General features: G+C 42.3%; 1 protein-coding gene across 4 annotated transcripts in view; it reads left to right on the top strand.

Annotated features, from left to right (window-relative positions):
* The window catches only part of Aff3 (ALF transcription elongation factor 3), a 498,796-nt gene that overhangs the window by 329,540 nt on the left and 143,095 nt on the right, over window positions 1–26,161 (top strand). For all 4 annotated transcript variants that reach the window (XM_052193067.1, XM_052193068.1, XM_052193066.1 and 1 more), the window contains 2 exons: window positions 3,616–3,696; window positions 15,246–15,282. In XM_052193067.1, coding sequence (XP_052049027.1) covers window positions 3,616–3,696; window positions 15,246–15,282 — 118 coding nt within the window. The remainder of the gene's footprint in view (window positions 1–3,615; window positions 3,697–15,245; window positions 15,283–26,161) is intronic.

Here is a 26,161-nt window from a genome sequence, read left to right as displayed (position 1 = left end):
AACACAATTTGTCATATGTTCTTATGTCTTAGATTTCCAACATCTAAAGCTCAGAAATAATTATGTTTCTCATTTTAGAGACAAGAATTCAGATACAGTGTGATACGGGTCTGTGCCACCCTTGATGAATGCTTAGATGAGGGGCATTCTGCTGTGTTATTGTGAGCGTTAAATCTGATTTAATCTTTATGCCTGACTCAGAGAACGATGTTCCCATTCCCTCTGCTTCAAGAATACCACAGCTGAGGTCCAACATAGCGTGCTGAGCTGTGACTTAGGTATGCTAGTGACAAGAGAAGTAGAGATGTCTGTCTGCCCCTGGTTTTCCTACACAACCTTAGTGAATAATTTCAATAAATGCAAAGCATATCTCATAAAGCCATTTCACATTATAATATATAACATTTTATACTCACATTATATTAGAAAACTTATTTAAGTAGTCCATAAAAAGTTCATGTTTTCGTTGCTTGGATGTTCCACACAACAGCGTCCATGTTCACTACTCATAGATGTGTTTGATAAGACTTGTTAGATGGGTAGATCCCATTGAAATACAGAACAGTAAATAATCAATATTAAATCAATATTAGCAAGAAAGTTTACATTGACGTGTAGATGTTCAGCTCAATTCGTCTCCTTCTGGGAAGGATTCATTATGAAAAATGCTCTGATACACACATAAGTAGCTCCTTTGCCTGAGAGACTTGCAGCCCTTTCTTAAGGGCTTGAGTTTAGTGTATCTAAGCATCCTCGTAAAAGGTTATTAGGATCCCCCATTTGTCAATTCTGTTGAGTAAGACTGGATCCTCTTGAAGGAAGGTATCAGTGTCTCCTGAGTGTGATTTTTATTCAGCAGGGAAGAAAAGCATCAGAAGAGAGGAAGCGTAGGCATGAATCGAGGAGTGTACTTTTAACAATATAACATGGAACAGACCCTGAGAGTTGGAGGAGGAAACAGTCAGTGCTCTGCATGAGCCTGGGGAGGGAACCCTCATGTAATATTGGAGCAAGGGGAGCATCAGCAAAGGCACAGCAGTGTCATGGATGCTGAGAAGTGCAGCAGCAGAGGGAACAGGCACTCATCCACGGCAGCCCCTTCATAAACTGAGAGACTCACTCATCTGTGCATATTACACAGTAGTAAGTGGAGTGAGACCGGCCCGGGTCCCTTCCTGTCCCTCTCACACACAAGGCTTAGTGCTCTGAAGGCAAGTGCACTGGAATGAAATTAAGATTCTAGGCAGCGCAGGGCCACGCTGCATCTGTGACATGTGGGAAGCAATTGAATGAATAAATCTTGTCGCTCTGTTGAGTGTAGCTTTTGTGACCCCGCCTATGTTTTGGAAATACCACCCAGCTCCCACCCAGATTCCCCTGAGTCCACAGGTATAAGACACACAAGGCACACACAAACACAGTTATTCCTTTTCAACTTGCCTTAGGACACAATTGCTGGGTGCTATTATCTCCCACCTGGAAAAGTGTGCCCTTAACAATGTAGTCTTATCCCCACACCTCCCACTAGCCTTAAACTTTAGTTGCTAAGATACATCTAGTCCCTGCTAAACATCTCTGACCACCCAACTATAGAAGTATCCATAGCTCCCCTACCCTCATCCCATCCTATCCCCACTCCTCCAGAGACCTCACATGGCTGTTTGGTTCTTTCTCTCCAAAGCAAGGCAAACCTCTTTCCTCCCTTGGTCTGTCTCTTTTCCTTCAGGGACCCAGAAGTCCCGCCTATCCCTTCTGCCCAGCAGTTGGGCTATGACTTCTTTACTGACAGATCAAGAACCAATTGGGGAACAGGACCTTAGCATCAGAACCACCCCTACAGCATTCTATCTTCCTCACCTCTAATGTGAAATACCTTAGATGGGTGGGTGTGAATGGAACCACTTACACAGAACTATCACGAACTATTAGGTATTCTCCTCATCTGTAGTTTTTATAATCATCATGCTTCTGTCAAGCATGTGATAATGGCTTTTGGAGGTTTGGAGCCTTAGAGTTTCTTGGCTAGCTTGTCACAAGGGACAAGTCATTCAGCATTTGTATGGAAGGAGGACTGCTAACAGAAGAGTAGAGTAGAGCAGAAGGTTACTAAGCAGGATGAAATAATGTCATATGTTCTTAGTAGCGCAGGAAACATAAAGGAAGGAAAGGCGAGACTGAATTGTATACTTTAATATGATATACACTCAGACATCCCGTTCACATAGGCTTTGATGTTAAGCACTGGGGCCGTCAAATGGCGCAGTCCCTGCCTTGGGGCTTAGTGGGCAACTTCCAAAGTGAAAGACAAAGATCCTCCCATTTGGATCAGACCTCGCCTTGGCATCTGGATGCTTTATTGAAAGGGGGGAAGGGAGTGGATGAGAGGCAGCCCTGTCGATAGGCAGGGTCTCCGTGATCCCAGCATGCACAGAGCCCAGGAAGCTTTGGGGAGAGCCAGGAGGGTCTTAAACACACTGACAGATATTAAGCCCTCCATTAGCCTGTTAGGGGCTTGATTTCCTCATCTATAAAGTGTAGAAGTAATCAATCCTACCTTTGGGAGTTAGTAGAAGACTGTGCTAAATAAATCATGCAAAAACATTTTCTATTTTAAATGCTTAATTAATGTAAGATGCCATTTCATGTGTTGGAGTGGCAAAAGAGAAAGCTCCCGTAAGGATTACAAGGATTGTGGCTGGAGGAGTTAACAGATGTTGGTGCATTTAATCAGGACCTAAAATACCAAGGAGGAATAGCTTGGGAAGAGGCAACCAGTGGTCAGTTTGAATTGACTGCAGAGCGTCCATGTTAAGGGACTCAGTAGACACCTACAGTGGGCTGTTCACTGCTGGCTGTGTATCTGGGTAGCATACACATCAATGATCTCTAAAGCCACAGTAATAAATAAAAGGCTTTCCCAGGATGCAGAGAGTAGGTTGAACACAAGACATTCAAGGAATAGTCAGGAAGAAGGGAATGGCCGGGGAGAGGAGCTCGAGAGTGGAGGTGGTGACGCCATGGGACTGGGATAGTTAAGACTGAGCTTCCTGAAGAAGTATCTTTCAGGAAAATCCAGAGAACGTGGCCACTGGAAGTAGCATTATTAGGGATGGTTCTCCCGAAAGGTGGATGATAGACCTTGGTGAGTTGTGAGTTCACCAAGCACCCATTTCTTTATCCTTAAACTACATATGCCCAATAGTCCAGAGACTCCCTTGTGTGTGAACACGTGTGTGTGTGTGTGTGTGTGTGTGTGTGTGTGTGTGTGGTTTGCAGAAAAATATGATTAAATAATACATTTTAAAAATATAAAGAAAAGGTGGCTATTGACATGAAATATACACATATAGAAAAGCTAAAGAAGAGATGAAGGTTTCTTAAGGGAAGAAGCCAAGGAAGAAGAAAAGGTTAAAGTTAAATGGACAATGACAGGATCTAGTTCCCAGGAAGAGGAGAGGGGCAAGGTAGAGAGAGGGGTAGGTGGGGATCACAGGCAGAAATTGAATTCCCTTTTAGTCTTTATTTGTGGCTGACATTCTGACGCCCCGTGAAGCTCTGTATGCTGCTGACTTTGAGACTCTCGTTTTAAAATACTGTTTTTAATCTCACCTCTAGGAGATGACCTGGCTTCCTCCACTTTCTGCTATTCAAGCTCCTGCCAAAGTAGAACCAAGCAAGTTCCCATTCCCAAATAAGGTGAGCGTGTACAGCACTAGAGAAGTGCCCTGTGTTTGTGTAGACATTTACGGTGGAGGGCATGTTGGTCCTCCATGGTCTTTATCCCTGCAAACCTTTCTGCCAATAGAGTGTGACTCTGGTCTTCAGTGATTTTGTAAACTATTATATGTCTTCATTGAGGTGGGAAGCAAGCTTATGATCTTACACTTCCGTGTCAATTCCTGTGGATTATTTTATGTAAGTGGGCAGTTCTCGACCTTCCTAATACTGCAACCATTTCATACAGTTTCTCACACTGTGGTGACTCCCCCAGCCATGAAACTGTTTCATTGCTTCTTTATAACTGTAATTTGCTACTGGTATGGATCGTAATGTTTTTCCAGAACCAATCAGAAAACAACCTGTGTTTTTCTGATGACTTTAGGCAACCCCTGTGAGAGGGCCGCTTGACCCCCAAAGGGGTCATGACCCTAAGGTTGAGAACCACTGATCTAAGTGTTTGTGAGATTGAAAAACATCTTGCAATCTTTCCACCCATTCAGTGGGCACCAGTGTCTACACAAACATCCCAGAAAGCTGTTTTTTAATGGTTAATCTTAAAATGAATGCCTTAGAATTGAAGGCATGTAGTATTTAACTTCTCTGGATATTCTTTTACAACATACAATTTCCTAAGATTTAAAAAGGATGTCTGCATCTTCTTAAAAAGCTCAAGTCCAAGATACACTTAAAGTCCAGTAAGCTTTCAGTGACTTTCCTAGCCATGTAACTGAGTCCTCACTATCAAAGATCAAACAATACAGGTAGAAAGAAAGAAAAACCGGGAAACTCTCTAACACCCACAAGCCTGTTTTCTACAGAAATATCACTGCCTTCCAGAGTGAACCACTTAAGTAACAGCTCATTGCCATTACCACAATGACAAATTCTAGGCTAAGGGCTGGACTTTTGCTTCTCCCCCCTCTTCCTCTCTCTTTCACTCTCCCTCTCCCTCTCCCTCTCCCTCTCCCTCTCCCTCTCCCTCTCCCTCTCCCTCTCCCTCTCCCTCTCCCTCTCCCTCTCCCTCTCCCTCTCCCTCTCCCTCTCCCTCTCCCTCTCCCTCTTCCTCTTCCTCTCCCTCTCCATTTCCACTTCTTTCTCTCTCCTTCTCCCTCTCTCCCTCTCTCCCTCTCTCCCTCTTTCCCTCTCTCTCCATCTATACCTCTCCTCCCCCCTTCTCTTTATTTCATGCAAAAAGAAATGTAAGAAGGTTGCTTGCATTTCCCTTAGCAAGAGGACTTAGAGGACCTTCTGAGTGACTGGGTGGTACCCAGCTCAGTGCTGGGTAGTGTGAATTTGCCTTGATTTGTTTACCCCACTCTGATTGGTAGACAGCTAGCTTATGATCTGTTACTAAGACCATCAGGAGCACTAGTGCTCTTTGTGAACACCCCATTGTGTGCTGGCATTGTAATATGGAGTCCCTAGAAAGTACATTTACACTTGGCTGTGTTTCAAGAGCTCTATTTGTGTATCCCAGCCAATGGTTAATGCTATCTAAAGTTTTATCATCGTGCCTTCTCGATGGGTAGAAAGTTGATATCTCCTTGTTTTAATTTGCATTTCCCCAATTACTTCTCATGTGAGCAATGACTATTTCTCCTTTGTGGATGGCCCATTCACATCCGTTGCCACTTCATAAAAATGATTTGTAGTAACTGCTTTTATCTTACTCATTTGTCTAGTGTATATAATGGAATCATTTTCCAACCTTATTTATGTGCCTTTTGTCTAAAAACGTGTTAAATTTTTCTGTCAGAGGGTAGTAAATTCTCTTTTCCAACATTCTAACAATGGTTTCTATTCTAATTTTAATGTTTTTAGCTTTAAAAACTGGGATGGTGGGAGTAGCTTTCATCTTTGTAGTGGCTAGTAAATTATTGTAGCATGGCTCACATGCTAGTCCATTTTTCTCCCAGGAATTTGAAGTTCCCTGTGTGTCAACATTCAAATTTATTTTAGATACACATACATTCATATACATATATATGCATTCACATACACATATTTCTCAATAACTTATGCAAATAAGGCCAACTAAGCTGGGTGTGGTAAGATACCTATAGTCCCATGGACTTGAAAGGCACAGCAGAAGGATCTCCTAACCCCAGGATGTCAAAGACTACAGTTGACAACGTTGTAATGCTCTGCCTCAAAAATAGACAGGGCTTAGGTGGGAGGAAGAGGAAGGAGAAAGAGAGGCGTAATACAGAGGTCTGCAGAGTTCTTCAGTCAGGAATCTGAGAGTGAACAGTCCAGGTTTCATTAATACCACCTGATAACCAAAGTTGCATACCATGAGTGGAATCCAAGCCACACCCCTTTAAAATGCTCAGGCTTTGAGCCGAACCATTTCTGTAATAAGTGTTCCCAGTGACATCTTGCCACATTTAGAAGAAAACGAAAAACTCTCACAGTCTGCACATAGTTTGACCTGAATCTATGGTCACCCGGAATATCCTCAGACAAGCCTTTCTTAAATACACACCTCTCTGACAGAAGTTGTGGTATGAGTAGACACATTCCAAAGTATATTTTGTCATTACTATCTCAAAATGTGTTCCATTCTGTTTCATGTAAATAGACAAATGGGACCTTAACTACTGAGGTGAAACTGGGCTTTTAAAGTAGTGTGAAAATTTCATGTTGATAGCATTATTGAATTATACATCACAAATGAAAATGTTTTGAATGAGCCAGTAAAATGACTCAGTAGGAAAAGGTGTTTGCTGACAAGGCCCGATTCCCTGAGATCAACCCCTGGGACCCACATGGTGAAGTAGAGAATTTTGAAAGTAGTCTCCTAGCCTCCAAAGACACACCATGACATGCGTATGAAATGTGCACATGTGTGCGGAGGAAAATTATACACACACACACACACACATACACACACACACACACACACACACACACACACATGCACAAAGATCTGCCCTCTTAGCAAATCTTAAGTGTATGATAAAGTTAATATATATTAACTGCAGCTGTATTTCTGATATGTTATGCTACATATCATTCCTACATATCACACATATGATGTGTATACATATATGTCACATACCACACACGTGGTGCATTTATAATAGATCTATTATGTAGAAGCTACATGCGTGAATAAATGTGTATCCCTGCACATGCTAAATGAAATAAGCCAAAAGATAAATATTGTATTATCACTTACGATTCTAAGTCTATGTAGAATCTAATATGATCAAACCAACAGAAGCGAAGGATGGGATGGTGGTTTCCAGGGCTTATGGAAAAATGAGACAAAAAGTACATTTGTGTTAACAAAATGAACATGCTCCAACTGACCTCACAGAAGATGATGCATCTATAAACAATCCAAATTTTAAAACAAATAGCTAAAATTCATCTAATTTTTTTAACTGAAAAAGAATACTATTATGTATTGAAAGGGCCAAGAATCTCGAACATGAATGAACGCTGTCTTATTTAGGACCACCGTAGGGGTTGGAAGGCGCTCCCCTCTAGGTCAAGCATAGATGACTTGCAGGAGCATGAGTGGTCTCACTAAAGCCCTCTCTCAGACAGCCTCCCTGAGAGTATGATGATGTGTCTGTCATGTGGTGACATGAGTCTGCTTCTGGCTTCTGCTGTAGCATTGCTTAGTGTCAGCCATGACCTGAGTTTACTATCTCACCACTCTGGGGAATGGGGTAGAGTCTTGGAAGTCAGGTTCACTGCCTGCACTCAGGCTCCCGGCAGGGTTCTGCTCTGGACAACTTGGTTTCTTTCTTTGCTGGGTTCTGGAAGGATCTGTGCTAAGATCCTGACCTGTCTTGTGCTCTCTGGTTCCCTCTAACTCCCTCCTTTGTCTGATCCAGAATATTGAAATTATATTGGGCCTCCCTGAATAAACTCCTACTTCAGAATCATTAGCTGAATTACATCTATCACAGCCTTTTCCCCCCACATGAGGTGGCATAGTCTTGGAACTAACAGCAGCAGTGTCTTTGAGGATGCCAGGATTCTGCCTATTACAAAGATAGTATTAGTGTTTGCGGTAGACTCTCATGTTTCTGTACTGTAGTATAGTCTGTGGTGCTAAGGCAGCACGGACAGCCTGGCTAAGGGAGGCAGTGGCTTCAGCACTGGCTCCTGACTCCCGGGCCTGAGAATCTTCTCTCTGTGCCCCAGTCTCAGCTAATTAATATCCTGACAGCTGGACAGTGCTGCTGACTGATTAGCCTATTCATGTTTGGATTATTGAACTAGAACTGTGTATGGAATCTGAGGGGCAAAAATCTTCAAAATGCCTAGAAAACAATGAAATTAAGATCTTATTAAGATTAAAGGTGTCATCTGCTCTCCCCCAAAAAAGGAAAAGTCAATTTTATGGCACATTCTGAATTTCCAGTGTCACTAATTTAATTAGCCAAACACTTCTAAGAATTTCTTCATTTTTCTAAGTATTAGAAGATATATACCAAGCCAGTAATGAACCTGGCTTTTGTTTCTGTCCTCTGAGGACTTGATTTTGAGTCCCAGTTCCCTAGGCAAACACTGCCTGGCATTTCTGCCCCATTTCTCAAATCTCAAAAGTAATTGGATTTGGTAAAGAAAACAATGCACGCCTCTCCTGGAAATTGGCTGCCGCTTGTCACCAGGTACTGCAGCCAAGAGAGGAGAAAATGAACCCGCCCCGCCCCTGCTCCCCTCATTCTGCAGCAATCTCATAAGTTGAAATGCAAATAAAGAACTGGAAGGCGCAGTATGCTTGCTGTTCTGGGTAGGGTACACAACGAAGCCAGCAGTGTCCCGGGAGCAGTTCACGCCGTCAGGAGTGGTAAGTCTGGCGGGCGGGCCAGCCCTCATCTGGAACTATTCTTGCTGAGTGGCTTTCAAAGCGCTCTATAGAATTCTAACATCATTCCAGAAATGAGAACTGGCTGCCATTTTCTTAATTCACCAGAAGGAGAGTGAGAGCTAGCTTGTGTGGAAGGAAGCGCCCGCAGTTGGAAACTATCACACATCTCCTCTGGGTAGCTGGCAACCTCACAACTCCAAATGAGTATTTGCAGGAAAGCTTCATGATTCAAGTCACTTCACAAAGAAACATTTAAATTAACTGTAAATTCTATTTTGTCAACTTGAGCCTCATAGATGCAGAATGAAAAAACGCAGACTGCTTGGGGCCAGCCATGATGCCTCCTCAGGCTGAGGCACTTGCTGCCAAGACTAAGAACCTGAGTTCTAGCCCCAAGACTCACATCACAGAAGAGACCTGATCTCACAAGTTAACCTCTGACCTTAGCACATGTGCTTTAGCAATATGCCCAAACACATATGAGAGCATGCACACACACACACACACACACACACACACACACACACACAATAGATATATAGATACATATATACATACATACATACATACATACATACATACATACATAGACAGATGATAGATTGATAGATAGGTAGATAGATAGATAATAGGTAGATAAATAGATGATAGGTAGATAGATAGATAGATAGATAGATAGATAGATAGATAATAGGTAGATAATAGGTAGATAAATAGATGATAGGTAGGTAGATATATAATAGGTAGATAAATAGGTAGGTAGATAGATAGATAGATAGATAGATAGATAGATAGATAGATAAGAAAATTAAAATGACTGCTGAAATTGGACTGTTTCCTGTGGTAATTAGTTTTAGGAGCCATCTGAAAATACCTTTGTTTCTTTAATTATTTCTGGCTTTTGGTAATCCCAGTGATGAACCAGTAAACACAGAAGGGGAAACATGTATGTGGCCATTTTCAAACAGTCTAGCCAAGCCATTATTTCTGAGAAGTACCCTCCACCCTCACCAAGGGCTGGACAGGAGGCAGGGCCGTGGAAAGCACCTGCTGCTCTTACAGAAATAAGACTTCCCACGTCAGACAGCTCACGGCCCCAGGGCATCTGATCCCCTCCTTCATTGCATATTAGCACCTGCACTTACATGTGCAAATACACATACATACACACACAAACTTCATTTTTTAAATGATAAAAATAAAATGTTTTATAAAGATGCTTTCACCAAAGTGAATACTACTTTCTTCCAGAACTGTAACATCATCTTCTAATAATCCCACCATGTTATTCATCTATCAAGCAATTAATCTCTCCATAAGTCAAAGCCCTCTCATCTAAATACCCCGGAAGTGCCCCAAAGACACAGCCAGCTGTGTATGTTACTAATCTATTAGGTGTGGCTCATACTAGTCACGTTGATAACCAAGACTGGCCATCACAGCATCCACGAGAAGGCGGCCTCACTTGATTTGAATGACATAGCACCTTTTTCAAAATGTGACATTACTACAGGGTCTCCTGGACCTGAACATCATCAAAGGGTTCTCTTGGACACCATGTGACAGTTATTTCTATCTTGGACAGGATTCATTACAGTTTATTTTACTTATGAGTTAAGTATCACATTTAGGAGGCTTCATCATTCCCAAGATGATGAATAACAGTTCAGGTATTGGGACTTCAAAATTAGTCCCAGCTAAACTTGTTCTTTAAGGTTATGAGGGCCAGTCCTTCCCCATTGCACACTTGGCCATCAGAGGGACACATCTGGAGTGTGAACCTAATACATCACATAAACTTGAGGGATGTCCCAATATGGGATGACAGCAACTTGTTTCTTCTGGTTCTCTGACCTGTTTATTGTCACGGGGCCGTTGCTTAGATGAAAACAGTCACGAGAGTAAGATTCTATGGCATTATCAGTTGTCTTTTTTTAATATGTGTGTTCATACCTTAATATAGTTTTCCTTTTAAAATCTTGTACTTGAAAATTAAATTTAAAAAATAAAGGTTTCCGGAGAGTCAAGAAGATCTCAAAGAGCAAATCACCCTTGAGTTACAGAAACCAGAAGCCAGTGAGACCTACATCCTGAGAGGGAAGTCAGCCAGAGCGCACCGGCTAAGCCTCACACAGACTCTTGGCATTACTTGTGCGCACCCTCCACCCTGACTTCTGGACTCACTGGCATAGCCCTGAAGCTGTGAGAAGAGGCTGAGGCTGAGAACCACTGGCACAATCTTGAAGCAGCTTGGCAGTCGAGAAGAGTGTGGGAACAGGGGTACACAGCAAGGGCTGTTATCCCCAGGCAGCTGCCAGCAGAAGACAGTCACCCTCTGAGGGAGAAGCTACAGCATGCTGGTGTCGTCTGGGTAGCTGGCACAGACACAAGAATGGAAAGTACTTGGCTTTTGGGCGCTTGGGAGAAACTGGTCATCTCCCTGGGCTGTGACCCAGCCTAGCACCAGCTTCCTAAAGAAGGAGCATCTGCACGTTGAGGAGGCCAATGGGATTTCAAGGCTAACTAGGCAGGGTGACAGGTCCTTTATCAGGGTTAAGATGGTATCTGTGTCTTAGAAAAGCTAATGCCTTCAAGAACCAACTAATGACATGGGGGGCCAACTGTCATTAAGAATGATGGTAAGGGCCAGACAGATGGTTCTAGGTAAAAGGACTTGCTCTGCAAGCCTGGTGCCCCGAGTTTAAATCTCCAGAGCCCACATAAAAAGCCAGATCAGTATTAAGCATCTGAAACTCCAGCATTCCTACAGCAAGACAGGAAGAGGGGACAAGGCTAGTCAGCTGGAAGCTCTCAGGCCAGCTAGCCTGCATGTGTGGTGCAGACACAAGCAAGAGAAACCCTGCCTCAAACAAGGCTGAAGGTGAGAACAGACTCCCAGAGATTGTTGTCTCTCACACACACACACATTGGGGAAAAAATTAAAGAATAAGGAGATAGCATTTCCATCCGGAGAATGGCAGTCTGAGAATCTTGGAGTTAGCATTTTTTGAGCTAACACCTGGTGGTCTGTGCACCAGCCAGAAGACATCAGCACAGTAAGGAACGAAGTCTGAGTTCATTCCTACCTTTTCTTCAGAATGCTTCTGCAGTGTTTTATTATATTTTTCCTACTAGCAATTATTTTAAGCATATTCTGCTTCTCTTCCTCTCCCCAGGCAAAAAGTAGTAATAAGTCATTTCTCTGAGGGGTTTTCACCTAAAATTTCATCCTCTAGGATGTAGCAGTGAAGATTCACCTGTGAGCTCACCTCGTTCTTTACTGAAGAAGAGTGGATACCCGTCGTTATGAGCTGTAGGATGTATCGGCAAACAGACGTTTCATTCCCGTTAGTGTGGACAGGCAGTCGGGAAAGGCCTCCCTGATGTTTTTAGAAGGATGAGCTGAGTCCTGAAACCCATGCCAGTGACCAACCTCGTCCGTTGATGGTGACCTTCCCCACCCCCGCCTGGAGCCACAGCCTACGCACAACACAGAGAAGCTAACCGAGGCTCAAAACGTTGTCTGCAAATTAAAGCTAAAGCAAACTCTAAAAGCTAAATTAAAGCCTGTATATAGACTCTAAATTAATTGGAAAAGTACACCAACCCATCTGGAGCTCTTAACTGTGGGTCCACAAATAAAGATTTTTTTTTTTTTTTAAATTTCAGAATCTATCCAAAGTAGGCCAAAGTCGTGTTGCAGATTAAACTTTAGCCCACCACCTAAGGGGCAGTATATTTCATTCATCTTCACACAGTAGTTTTCCAAAAATTGGGTTTCAGAGTAAGAACTAAATGTGTTGTTCTTCTGCAGGAAAATAGTTCATGGTTACTAAGAAAGGTTGTTTAGGCTCCTGGCATGTCTCAGGGTACCCAAGTCCTACCCAACAGATTGGCTTATTCTATACCATTCCAGAGAGGTGCCTTTCTAAAGTAGACGACATTATTACTTGGGTTTGAATATCACCAGTCTGATTAAATGGCACCACTTCCTTGTAGCAACCTCATCCCTAGACCAAAATTTTGTAGACACATGAAATGATGTAATTCCATTCACTAGATTTTTATTCCACATATCAGAATTATATAGGAATTTTAGATCACAGGCACTGTTTCAAGTGTTATTTACATTGTTACCATCTCAGTTCACTGTTACATTTTATGTTAGGAAAAAAAGTTTTTCTAAGGAAGAAAAAATACAGTTCTCAAGACAGAAGTATACATTTTTATTTTGATACAAATAAAATATGGTTCAATCTCTATTTACATGAGTAGTAACTCGATCTAATCTAATGCACACTGACACTGGACGTATGCCCTTGCAGGTACATGGAAATACATAATAATCTTTATGTCCATCACAGTGAGGTGACCACTGTGGCTCAGTAGAGTGTGTCTAGTCAGGATGAGCCCGGCGGCCCCAACTGTAGATGTATTAGGAGTAGGGCACATTCAGAGGCAAATGAGTTAGGTTCAAAGACATTAATGCAATGGATTCATGGCTAAATCTGGAAACAAAAATCATAAATTTCATATATAAAATGTAAGATTGGACTTTCTTAACCTTGGGCTAGGTGACAGACTCTAAGTTGCCATCCCCAACATATGAACAAGAAAAGAAAATATAAATAAATATAATAAAATGTAAGAGATATGTGTATCAGAGAACACTACCAGAAAAAGACTAGAAAACAAGGGAATTATTGGCAGACCTTGTATCTGATAGGGGTACAGAACCAACTGTGTGAGGAACCTTCCAACACAATGACAAAAAGGTGAGTAATTACATTAAAATGAATTACTCGAGTGGGTATTTCTTCAAGAATGGAAATCGCCGTCTCCCACGTGGAGACGTGCCTGACATTTGTGGGTAAATGCAAATAAAAAGCACACCGAGCTACCACTTGGCTTGCACAGAGACGACCTGGGTGGTGAATTGAGTCAATCCAAATCAAATCAAATTGATTCAAAATCAATTGAGAATAACAAGTGCTGGCCGGAAATGGCCCTGCTACAGGAAACAGTCTGAGTGCTTCTCAAAACCAACATTACGTAAGACCCCAAACTCTTCCTCTACGTGTGTAGAAAAGACTTTAACCAGGAGCTTTATACGTTTAAGCAGGAGTATATGCATGCCAATAGCAGTGTGGCTCACAAAATATAGGCACCGTACACACCTATCGCAAGTGGGTGCATAAAATAACTGTTTATATATCTAATAGCCATGAACACGAAGGGAAGCATGCTAGAATAGCTTTATTCGCTTTTATCTCCAAGGCTTACTGCCGCTGTCTGCTAGCCCAGGCCCAGGCCTGGAAGCTTCCGGCCTTTGTACAATCTCATCTAAGCCTAGAATGTTTTCAGCCTGTGAGACTTACTGCTGAATAAGCTCATACTTTCTTATTCTTTCTGATCTCTGGCTGACTGATTAAACTCGGCTGTTCCTCAAACTCCTCTTCAACCTGACTGACTCAAGCTGGATTCTCTCTTGGCCTCTGACTGAATTGTTCTGCTTGGCCTCATGCTAACTTTGGCAATCTGTTCTAATCGGCTCTCTCCTTCTCATCCTCTGGCTCATGCTGTCTACACTGTATCTAGCTTTTGTCTCTGCAACCTGTCTCTGTAAAACTCTCCAGGTAAAACTGCCTTCTCTCTCTGCACTGCCCCTCCAGTGGCTTCCCTTTCCTCTCTCTTCTCATGAAAGTTGGGCATATCCTGTTCTGTCTAGTCTTTCTCTGATTCATCGCTTTGTCTGCCACTCAATTAGACATCACTTTCAAACATGGCTGCTTCCTTCTACACACTAATTTTACATTCATTTTTTTGGGATTAAAGATATGTACTTAGGGCGTGTTTGTATTCCAGCCAGACGTGCGCTAGGGGCTGAGCCTCACCACAACTAGAAACAGGGTTTTCCAGTAAACAACACAATCTCAGAGTTCACAGTGTGATCAAATATCCTGCAACAGTAGCACATACCTATAATCTCAGCACACAAAATTCTTAGGAGAATTGTGAGTTCTAGGCTGGTGTAGACTGTATAGTGAGACCTTGCCAAAGAAAGAAGAGAGGAAGAAAGGTGTGTGTTGGGGAGGGGGAGGTTGGAGAAAGAGGGGAAGAGATGGATACTGATTGGATACTGATTCCAGCCCCAACCAAAAAAAAGTACTTCCAATGTGGCATTCTAACTGAAGAAGCCAGGCTCAAAAGCTTGCAAACCGTATGACTCCATGGACGTGAGATATGCAGAATAAAAAGGTCTGAGAACACAAATGGAAGTTGGTGGCTATTAGGGACTTAGGGGACAGTGGAGAGGGGCTTGGGAGAAGCTGCTTACACAGAGGCTTTACATTTGCATGATGGAAATGCATTTGTTGCTCCTGTGTGGAGGTGGCGGTGGTATGACACCCTAACCGTACTCCAAGCCGCTGAGCTTTTTTGTTTCTGGATGTTTGTTCTGTATTATGTGAATTATCACCTCCATGAAATGTAACAAAACTTTAATAATGAAAAACAACTCCAATTGTCAGCTGTGTTCCTAGAAGGCTGTGGAGCATATTAGTGTAACAGTTTCTCATTAGAGTACCTGGAGATCCCGGTGGAGACTTGGCTCTGCATAATGAGTAATAGATCAGTAGGAGGTCTAGATCCTGTGCTCATTTTTGGAACTCATTGATATTTCTTGTCTTTTCAGGACTCGCAACTTGTATCCTCTGGACACGGTAATCCAAGTAAGAATGCCTCTGTCCCTTTCTGATGTCTCTCTATCTATGGCTTTCTGAGTTTGGGGAGGGAACATGAACAGTAGGTTTCAGAGAAGCACTGGGGAACAGCCTGAATGGAGAAGGAGAGTGGGTGTTCTGGTGGCGTGGCCTAAAGATGGCCCTGAGTGTGGATGTTTCAGGGAGAGGTGGCCAAAAAGAGAATAGTGCATTTCAAAGAGGTCCTAGAAGAAAGAGTATTGCACTCTGTCCGTCCTTGGTCTACGCGAGGGAAACAAATCAAACGGCAAATAATAAGATGTCTGAATTAGAAGAAAATGAATAGGCAAAAAAAAAATCTGATCAGAAGGCTTCCCAACTAATGACCTCAGACTCTAGGAAGGAAGTGCACGCTTGCTAAATATGCTGTGCCTTCCTCCAGAAACAGGCAGACTAGGCTGGACAGCGAGGAGCTCCTTACTGAACCAGTGGCTAAAGAGGCACGTGAGCTCCACCGTCAAAGACAGGAGCACTCTGTGAAGGGGAGCTTTAATTCTCTTCCTTGGCCCTACAGATGGGTGTTAATGTTGTCTGCGGAACTAAAAATATATAAGCTGACCTGCTTGTGCCTTAAAAGCAAACTCACAAGGACTGACTGGGCTGTGTCTGTTTCTCGAGAAGTCAGTGAGCTGGGAGCTTCTCGCAAAGCTCTGTAGGAAGATAAAAATCACTTGGAGCTGCTAAGTGTGTCTGTGGAGCTAAGACTCGTCCAGTGGACATCTGTGAGGCAGACGGGCTTGAAGGGAAAGATGTCTGCACATTGTGCTGGGAAGCACCTTAAAATGCATGCACAGGTAGCAAAAGGTTGAGTGGGGGAACATTAGCACCGTGGCACCTACCTCACCGTCTGTTGGGCTTTCTGGGACACAGCCACCTGTGGGAACTAGTAAGGCTTCTGTGACAAGTTACTCAATATTTAATAAGCTTCCATTTTTATAATATTAAGATGTTAAATATGTCACTGTTTATTCACATTTGAAAACACAAGGCATACATACGTCTGTGCTTTACAAGTTGGGAGCATGCCTGTTCACATGGCGGCCAAATTGATCTTAAGTACTTCCTCCCCTCCCCTTTGGAATCCTCACTCAATGACCATGATGCTAAAGAAATGGGACTAAATCGGCAGCCACTCTGAGTTCAGGAAAGAATGACACCTTACGAACAGAAAGATGGGTCCCTGCTGACCAACAGCCTAAACAACCAAATTACAACTCACACAGAAAAATAATCAACAGAGAATACGAGTTGTTGGAATGGGGAAAGAGCCCCTGGGAGCCTGTTGGGGGAGGGGGGACTCTAGGTCTCCATGGAAACAGGGCAGAACAGACATGGATGGTCATGATGGACCCCTGAACTAGTCCACACATGCCATCCTAAGTTCCCCATCCGAGCTAATCACACATAAACTTCCCATTTAATTTTCCTTTCAAAAAGCTCAGAAAACCCAAACCACAGTTATATTTGCTCTAATAATGAACAGTTGGCTAGCTCTCCTAAAGAGAAACAGAGTAGACTCTATGATACCAGACCCAAGAAGTGGGACTAATCTGGTAATGGGAAAGGGAGGAAACTTTTCTCTGCAAGACAATTAACCAAAAATTCTGCACACCCAAAGTAAAGTATCTCCACTTTTCTTAGGGAAAGTATTCAAGAAGGGGTGCTGGGCTCTCTGCTCACCTGCAGGTCCCTCTTCTATTGTGAAGTCCTAGGCAACGGCCCTGTCTTATACAGCAGCCCTTCTTTCCCAAGGCATGGGTGTTCTAGAAAAGTCCATCAGTGTTCTGATGCAAAAATGGACACCTCCCTAGAGTTGATCGCTCTGTTGCTCAAAACACTGAACAGTGGTGAGCGCAGAGAGTTGCCGTGGCCTCAGAGGCAGCAGTCTGCAGGAAGACAGGGGGAGGGGTGCTGAATAAGTTAAAAATATAATCAATAAAACCAATAAGCTGTGGTCGCAGCCACAGATGTGGCATCCACAATCGAATCCCTCATTGTTTTTCTGATTCATGGATGGGGACGATCAAAGAAGGCTAAGAAAAACAAAACTTCAGCTCCAAGATCTGGTTGGTAGGGAACACCAGAAAAAAGGATGAAAAATAAACCTCAAACTAAATAGCATCCCCCCCCCAAGAAAAATTAGCAGTACACAATTCAAAAAGCACTTTATGTAGGGCTGGTGAGATAGCTCAGCGGTTAAGAGCACTGACTGCTCTTCCGAAGGTCCTAGGTTCAAATCCCAACAACCACATGGTGGCTCACAACCATCTGTAATGACATCTGATACCCTCTTCTGGGGTGTCTGAAGACAGCTACAGTGTACAATATAATATATGATATAATATAATATACAGTGTACAATATAATAAATGAATCTTTTTTTAAAAGAAAACACTTTATGTAAAAGGAAAAGCACAGACTGTACATGGATTGAGTAAAAACAGAATTCTGACATTAGAATTATAAAGACCATAATGTGAGTTCTTACAGACATATAAGAAAAGATGGAAGGTAGGATAAGGAGCAAGAGAAGAAGTGTTAAGACACATTTCTATAAATTAAAAATATAGAAATTAAATTTTCCTTTGGCAGGTTTAATATCAGACTAAAAATTATTGAGAAAAAAATACCAATGAATCAGAACTCTGAACTTAGGGCTGGAGAGATGGCTCAGCGGTTAAGAGCACTGACTGCTCTTCCAGAGATCCTGAGTTCAGTTCCCAGCAACCACATGGTGGCTCACAGCCATCTGTAATGGGATCTTAAGCCCTCTTCTGTCATGCAGGCATACATGCAAATAGAACATTCCTATATGTAAATAAATAAATCTTAAGAAAAGAGAAAAGTGAAGGTAAGAAATTATGAAGAATGCAGCACAGGAAAGCCAAAAGCAGAGCATGGAAGTTAAGCCCAGGGATGAGGCAGGGAAGTGCACCACATACCTGCCTGGAACCCCCAAAATTGGGGGTGGGGGGAGTGGTGAAGAACACAGCAGCTGAGAATTAACCAGATGGAATGCTAACCCAAAGGTACATGAAGAGGTAAATGGAGAGAAGTCCACATGTGCACTTTACTGCCAGACATGGAGGAGGGAAAGGTTTAAGTACTGTGCTGGTTGGTTTTGTGGGTCAACTTGACATAGGCTGGAGCTATCACAGAGAAAGGAGCTTCAGGTGAGGAAATGTCTCCAAGAGATCCAGCTGTGGGGCATTTGCTCAATTAGTCATCAAGGGGGAGGGCCTATTGTGGGTGGTGCCATCCCTGGACTGGTTGTCTTGGGTTCTATAAGAAAGCAAGCTGAGCAAGCCAGGGGAAGCAAGCCAGTAAGAAACATCCCTCCATGGCCTCTGCATCAGCTCCTGCTTCCTGACCCGCTTAAGTTCCAGTCCTGACTTCCTTTGGTGATGAACAGAAATATGGAAAGTGTAAACTGAATAAAACCTTTCCTCCCCAACTTGCTTCTTGGTCATGAAGTTTGTGCAGGAATAGAAACTCTGACTAAGACAAGTACCCTTTAATAAATTTTGTAAGAAAGAAACATTCAAGCTGATCTCACAAGTGCAGCTGTGGAAATCAGCAGACAGTGGACATATAGCTGCAGTTAGCTGAAGGAACTTATCAACTGAAAATCTAGGTGGTATAGAGATGGCCTCACAGTCAAGACTGGTCACCTCTCTAGCAGAGGACCAGAGATCCATCCCAGCTCCCAGCCCCATGGAATCCCAGAGCCAGGAGATTCAGCACTCTCCCGGCTCCTTTGTGTGGCTATTCACAGATATTTAAGTTAAATATTTTATTTCAAAAACCTATATAACCAAAGGCAAAACTAGATGAAATCAGTAATTATAGTATATGTTAATATTATAATTGTCTCATTTTAGAAATTACATATTTTATATAAATTTTTTACACACCTAGCCTGAGCAGTCCTACCTACAACCATTTATTTTAAAAATGGCTCAATCATTTTTAAAAGTAAAATCATTTTATACGTGGTAAAACTGGTTGCTTTCTACCAAGAATTCCACCAAACACAGGAGGAAATAATTTTGAGCTGGCACCCACTTTCGGAGAGCCTTGTAGGAAGGGCAGTCATTCCCCACTTGCTCGAGTCAGCATAACCACAGTATCAAAACTTTACAAGATCTGTACAGGAAGGAAAACATGTAAACCAATTTCTTAGTGATCCCATACACAAGCATCCTAAGACTATGTTTGATTATTAAATCTAGCAAAGTATAAAATACATCTCAAAGTGTAATAATTAAGTCCTATTTGTCCTAGTAATTCAAAATCAGATTCTGTTCAATTATGAATGTAATTCACTGTAGTAATTATGAAAAGAAAATATGTTTAATCCAAGGCATGAAGAAAATACTTGATAAAATTCAATATATATAATTTATGGGAAAATGTCAATTAAGTTTGGAATGGAAGACCAACTCATTCACAGGCACAGTTATCCAAGGCTGGAAGGAAGAATCTTTCTCAGATTCAGTTCAAGTGTTTCTCGTATCTTCTAAAGCTTCCGCAAAAGGGCCAGTTCAAATGGACCCAGCAGGATAGACTCCTTGATCACAGCTGTAAACTAAGAGAAAAGTGTTCATTAGGGTGGAAATCCCCGAACTTGTTTCCCAGGAGTGAAGTGATCATCGATATATAGATAGAACATTGAAAAACCCCACAGATGAATCATTAGAATTAATAACTTTTAACAGACTATTAAGAAATATTACAGATGATGTAGCATCAGGCACGGGCATTAGAAGATACAGGTTAGCATTCTTTACACAGTGAACTGTAGATTCAGTACAGTGCCAATCGAAGTTCAAACTTCCGTATATATGGAAGGTGGCAGGCTGGGCCTGGAATTTGTAGAGCAAAAGATGAGCGTGGTAGGTCTTTATGTAAAGAACAAAGTTTGAACCTTGCCGAATCAGTATTGAAAACAAATCGATGCAATGAAAGGAGCAGGGGAAGGTGGGTGACAGACCATGAGTCCGTGAAAACTGGAGTCCCACTGCAGCTAGCTGTGGTCAGTGTGGAGACCCGAGTGCCTTGTGCCAAATACTTGGAATGAGAAACAATGAAATTGCCTCTGCACCCCATGTAAAAATCACCTCAAGTATTTTTAAGAGGCCAGTAAGACTGTGTGCTTTTAGATGGTGGTAATGAGGTTTCTTTCTGTATCCTCAGTAAATATGAAAACATCAAAGGAAACTATTGACTGATACCATTTCTTGAAAGTTAAAAACATAGTTCAGTCAAATATAACAGGATGGAGGTAAAAGGCTTACATGGGATGCTTCGATCTTATTATTTTAGGCTTATAATTGGTGTTTGAAATTTCACCGTTTGTATTAGGACAATGAATCACTGCATTAAATATAAAGTGGGTGTTAAGAAATAATGCAGAAGAGTCAGTCCAAAGTTTGCATCTCTTTAGTTCTCAGAGACGGGCAGACATTGCAAATGAGAGCTCATTCTACACTTGGATATTCAAAGGACTGTAAATTTGGATTTTCCAGTCCAGGACAGGAAAGCCCTCCTGCCAAAGCTCATATTGTTCTTGGAACAGTGTCCATAAGTGTTTGCCAATGTATCATTCACAAAGATAAAGTCTAAATGCCCATCACAAGCAGTCCGGGCAGAAGCCCATGGTATACCTCTGTAGTGGGTTGCTCCCCGCACCGAGGCTGTGCGCATCCTGGCAGCTGCATGTGAAAAGCCTGCTCACATGCAGCAAGTCTCAGGGGACCAGACTGCAGACTGCAGTACCGTTCCATTCATATACAGTGAGAAGCTGCAGTGACCAAGGAATGTGTACCTGGTGGTACATCTGTCCAGAAAGGAATGGGAAGGTTGAACTGGAATCTTCTTTCTAGCTTCTTGGCAGAAGGGCAGGAAAAAGCATGGGACCCACTGGAAGCACTTGGGTGGCGCACTAGACCACTTGTGACCGTTTCCCATAGTTCATTTTAATTAAAAACTTTTTTTTCTGTTCCCAAATCATTTACATAGACATTTTATGTGCGTTAAATTCACATACTGCTTAGCAATCTTTCAGAAAGACTTGCCTGGCCTTTCCTTCAGCAGGACTGACCCATGGAGCAGTGGAATGCAAGGGTGGCAAGCACTCAGCTTAAATGCATGGGAGCATTGGCCTCCTCTGCACGGGTCGGCCCTCACTGCCCTGTTCGGTATTATCTAATGCTCGTATAGACTCTAAGTGCTCATGATAGGTTTGTAATTTCTCTAATTGGCCTATAAGCAAATCCAATAATAATCCCTTAGTTCGTATTAACGAAGGTGGTTCATTAATGATTATGGTTGAACAGAATATGACTATTTTAAATTTTGACAGCATAAAGGGGAAGACCTAGCTGCTTAGAGTTGAGAGAGAAAGGGCGGGAGGGAAGGAGCTGCGAGTGAGCCTCCTCAGTGTACATCGTGTAAAAACGGAAGCTGAGGGCTGCAGAGAAGGCCCAGCCACTAAGAGCGCCTGCTTGGTTCCTAGCACCCAGGCGGCAGCTAACAACTGTCCTTATCCTCTTCCTAGAGAGCTGATACTCTCTCCTCTAGAGCCACCTCACTCCTGTGACCACAGATGTGCGAGGAGGAGAAACATCCACACACATTAAATTTGACTTCATTTTTAATGTGAGAAATTAAAGATTAAATAAACTTACAGTCATAAATACATAGGAAAATGCTAAAAGTAAAAAACTGAATTAGTGAAAATTATGGAGGGAGAGTTTATTACATGAATCAGCTTAGATGTTATCTAGAGTAGATGCATTGTTTAGAGTAGTAATTGCAGGGTAACAATTAACAGAAGCAGGTGAAGTTACTGCTTTTCGCTCAAAGTCACTTTGGGTGTGCACATGAATTACCTGTGATACAATTGGCTGTGCACATGAATTACCTGTGATACACATGTGAAAAATGTCATAGGATGGCAGTTTTCTTCTGAGAGAAATCTCAGCCTGCTGCAGCTCTAGCAGGGTGGGGTAGGGGTGGGGACCTTTTCTAGTATTAAAGATAATCTCTTTATTATCTATAGATTATCTATACGTATAGATACTCTCTATTATCTAGAGTATCTATATGTATTTGTAATACTTATAATACTTATAATACTCTCTATTATCTAGAGTATCTATACGTATAGATAATCTTTCTATTACCTAGATTATCTATACTTATAATCTCTCCATTATCTAGGTTATCCATACTTATAATCTATTATATTATCTAGTATTTTAGTAATTTCAATAACATTTCAGTTAAAAATGCAGTACCAAGGCCCAGCCCCTCACAGTCTCGCTAGACCCCACTCACCTGCCAGTGTTTGCTTTATATTGTGCTTTTCATTATTTTTAAACTTTTCAAACAGTGTGTTTTGAGCATTTTCATCCTCCCCTGCCCCAAGATCTTCCCAACCTCCCTATCTACCCAACTTCATGTTCAAAATAAAAAGACAAAACATCAAACCAGAACAACAACAATAGGACACAGAAAGCCATGGACTCCACAGGTCGATTTGATTCCCTTTCCAAACTCTTCTTTGTCAGGAAGATGGTTCCCATGACACCCAGCAGGGCACTCAGTGTCTTGAAAGGAATGGAAATCAGATTTTTTTTTTTATCTTCACCTCCACCAGGCAGAATACTGGGCACACAGCAGCCCCCAGTGTGTGTAATCACTTATAAAGGAAGCTTTATAATGTTTTAAATGACCTGTCGGGTGATCGATTTGTTTTATGCCTCAACTCTATTCATCTCCATAGTAACTGTACCTTAGAAGTTCTAAGCCACACTCAGCCCAAGGGTCTTCTACTTCCATGTGAGTCACTGCATCAGGAGACTCATGTGACACTGAAAACATGTGTATCACACACACACACATATGGTGGATGGGTGGATCAGTGGAGAGTGGGAAGGAAGAAAAATAGAAAGGATAGAGAGAGGATAGATAATCTTCTAGATAACAGATTATCTATAGAATTATCTATAGATAATAGATACATAGAGAGTATCTATAGATATAAATAATCTGTAGATAATAGATTATAAGTATAGATAACCTAGATAATAGAGAGATTATAAGTATAGATAATCTAGGTAATAGAAAGATTATCTATCAGTATACTCTAGATAATAGAGATTATATGTATAGAAAATCTATAGATAATAGAGATTATCTATAAGTATAGATAATCTAGATAATAGAGAGATTATATATAGATAATACATAGAGATTATAAATAAGAGATACATAGAGAGATCATCTATAGATAATAGATACATAGAGATTATAGGAAATAGATACATAGATCATCTATAGATAATAGGTAGGTAGATGATTGATAGATGATAGATATAGATAGATAGATAGATAGATAGATAGATAGATAGATAGATGACTCAGTGAATAAAAGTGCTTCTTACCAAGTTTGGTGACCTGTACTCAATGCCTGAGATCTACCATACAACCCAGATGATAGGAGAGAACAAACTCCAGAGATTGTCCTCAGCACCCATGTACACACACAGACAGACACACACAACTCCCAGAGATGCCCCACCCTCATGCACACAGACAGACAGATGATAGATATACAACGTATAGATTAACATCTTTATATACATTCGCATATTTCCTAATGCATTTTCACAGATATCCGTACGATGCTTTCTGTGGTTCATTTCACTCATTCCTCTCTGGAATTCTATTCCCATGTGAAAATGACCACCCTGCACCTCTTCTGCCTTACCATTTAATGAGCAATGTGGAGATTCCCCCCACAGAGAGCAGCGGCATCCAAGAACTAATATAAGCTGACTCCCAGGAGTCCTCTCTGTGGGGCACAGCAGCCACCTGCAAACTCTTGGTCCTGAGGCTTTCTGACTGCCCTTTGTGGCTTTCCCTGGAGGCCTGGTTGAAGCGGTGACGATTCTCAGTAGCTCGTGCCCTGAACATTTCAAATTGACTTCAGAAATTGCATCACCTAAAATCTCAAAGATGTTGGGGGTTTAATTTGCTTGAGGTTTGTTTGGGTTTTTCCTCCCTGAAAGACAAGAAAAAGAAAAGAAACTGCAGTTCCTGTCTCAATCCGGGCCATGCTTCTCCCCAGAGAGTGCCAGTCCCTTCAGCACCGAGGTTGCCGAGAGCACCCACTATCAGACATCTCCTGGGCATGTCCCATTTGGCCCATGTTCTCCTTCCTATTCGTCCAGACCTCTTCTGTTTGCCCTGTTGCCACAACATAGATGCTGCTAGGAGCAGGGATAATGAGCACCGGCTCCGTGCCCACACTAAAGCCAGCCCACAGTACCTCCGGCCCCTGGACCCCATGTGCAATTCAGCCTGGGTCCTCTCAGCCTGGCTCCTTGGCAGGATTGTCGGTCAAGGTAAAACATTCGCGGAGACGCCCAAATGAGGTCTTCCTTTATCTTATAATGATTCCTTGTTTTCTGACAGGAACTGTTGGAAATGTTTACTGTCTAGCACTGCTGAGCCTGTCTAATATCCTCCATTGTAATGCTGCCTTAGAGTAACTGTTGACAGCTGTTCTCTGGGAAAAGTAACCCATTCCTCCATACTTGGGGGAGAGAGGAGAGTCAATGTATATAAGGATTAAACCTTCATTTAATTTTGTCTTACATAACACAGGTGCTACGGTTGTGTTTTAGGATTGTGGCAGGAATGGTGGTTGTTCTGGGAATATTATTCTGGAAAGGGCTAAATTAGGTTATTTTCCAGCGTGCGGGCCCCTTGATCAGACCTTACATGTCTCCTAAATGAGCCTGGCACAGCTCTGCCCAGGAGACCCAGTTCAACTCAGTGTGTTAGAGCAAGCCACAGTCTGTCGTGTTTGCTTTTATCTGAACCTGTTTCACCTGGGTTGGGCACCAACTAGTCAGGTTGGTATTAAAGTAGCTATTGTGGCTTTTCCCCCCACCCCCTTCTCCTTAATGAATGGGATTTGGACTGAGTAGCTGCCTCTCCAGAGTGTTCTGGCACAGTAAAGACACACACCACAGTTAAGTCTGAGCTATGTGTATATAACTGTCTTTCCTCCCTCAACATTGTTTAATCTCCTGCAAGAAAATACAGAGTAGGCCTTTGAGCTCAGTTTGGACAGATTCTTCAGGATCAGTTCATTGTGTATTCCAGGAGGGTGTTCCCAAAGCGATATGACCACAAACCAGTGTTGATAGAGGACAAGTGATATCACAGTCCACTGCTTGGGTAGAAGGGGCTAAGCAGAAGCAAAGGATGCTGGGAAGTGTGATGTCTGCCATGAATGCATGCGAAGAAGTTCAGTTGCTGCTGCCACTAATGCATCCCTGCTCCTCCACCCTTCCTGTTGGGTTGGCGCTGTAGAGCCCTCTCTCTGTGACACCATAGGGTGAGCAGCCCTTACCTTCCATTGCCAGAAAGCCAGAGAAGCTCCTTCCAAAGCGAGGGTGCACATTTCAAACCACGAGTTGGTCCAGAATTAAGGATTGCCTTATGCCTGTTGTGAAAAGAATCTGGACTGCTTACAAACTCCTGAAACTAAATCTCCAATAGGCACATCGCGCAGAAATGTTCTGTCACTTGCCTCTCCGATGGTCAGAAGGGATTTCTGGTTTATATCGTATTCTGCTTTTATTAGGAGTCCCAAAAAGCTGCTGCCAGAGTTGTCCAGGGGGTAAAATTCTTGAACATCTCATGATGATGGCTTCGGGGTTTTGTGAAATTCTCTCCAAGTTCTAATTCAGCCTGACCCCATTTGGCTCGTGTTAGCAGAAGGGATCAAAGTTCAGAGCGCCTCGAATGCACAGCGCTAATGGGTTTATTT

Source organism: Apodemus sylvaticus, chromosome 9 (assembly GCF_947179515.1).
Source record: "Apodemus sylvaticus chromosome 9, mApoSyl1.1, whole genome shotgun sequence".
NCBI classification, from domain to species: domain Eukaryota; kingdom Metazoa; phylum Chordata; class Mammalia; order Rodentia; family Muridae; genus Apodemus; species Apodemus sylvaticus.
This window is presented reverse-complemented; position numbering and strand designations above follow the sequence as displayed.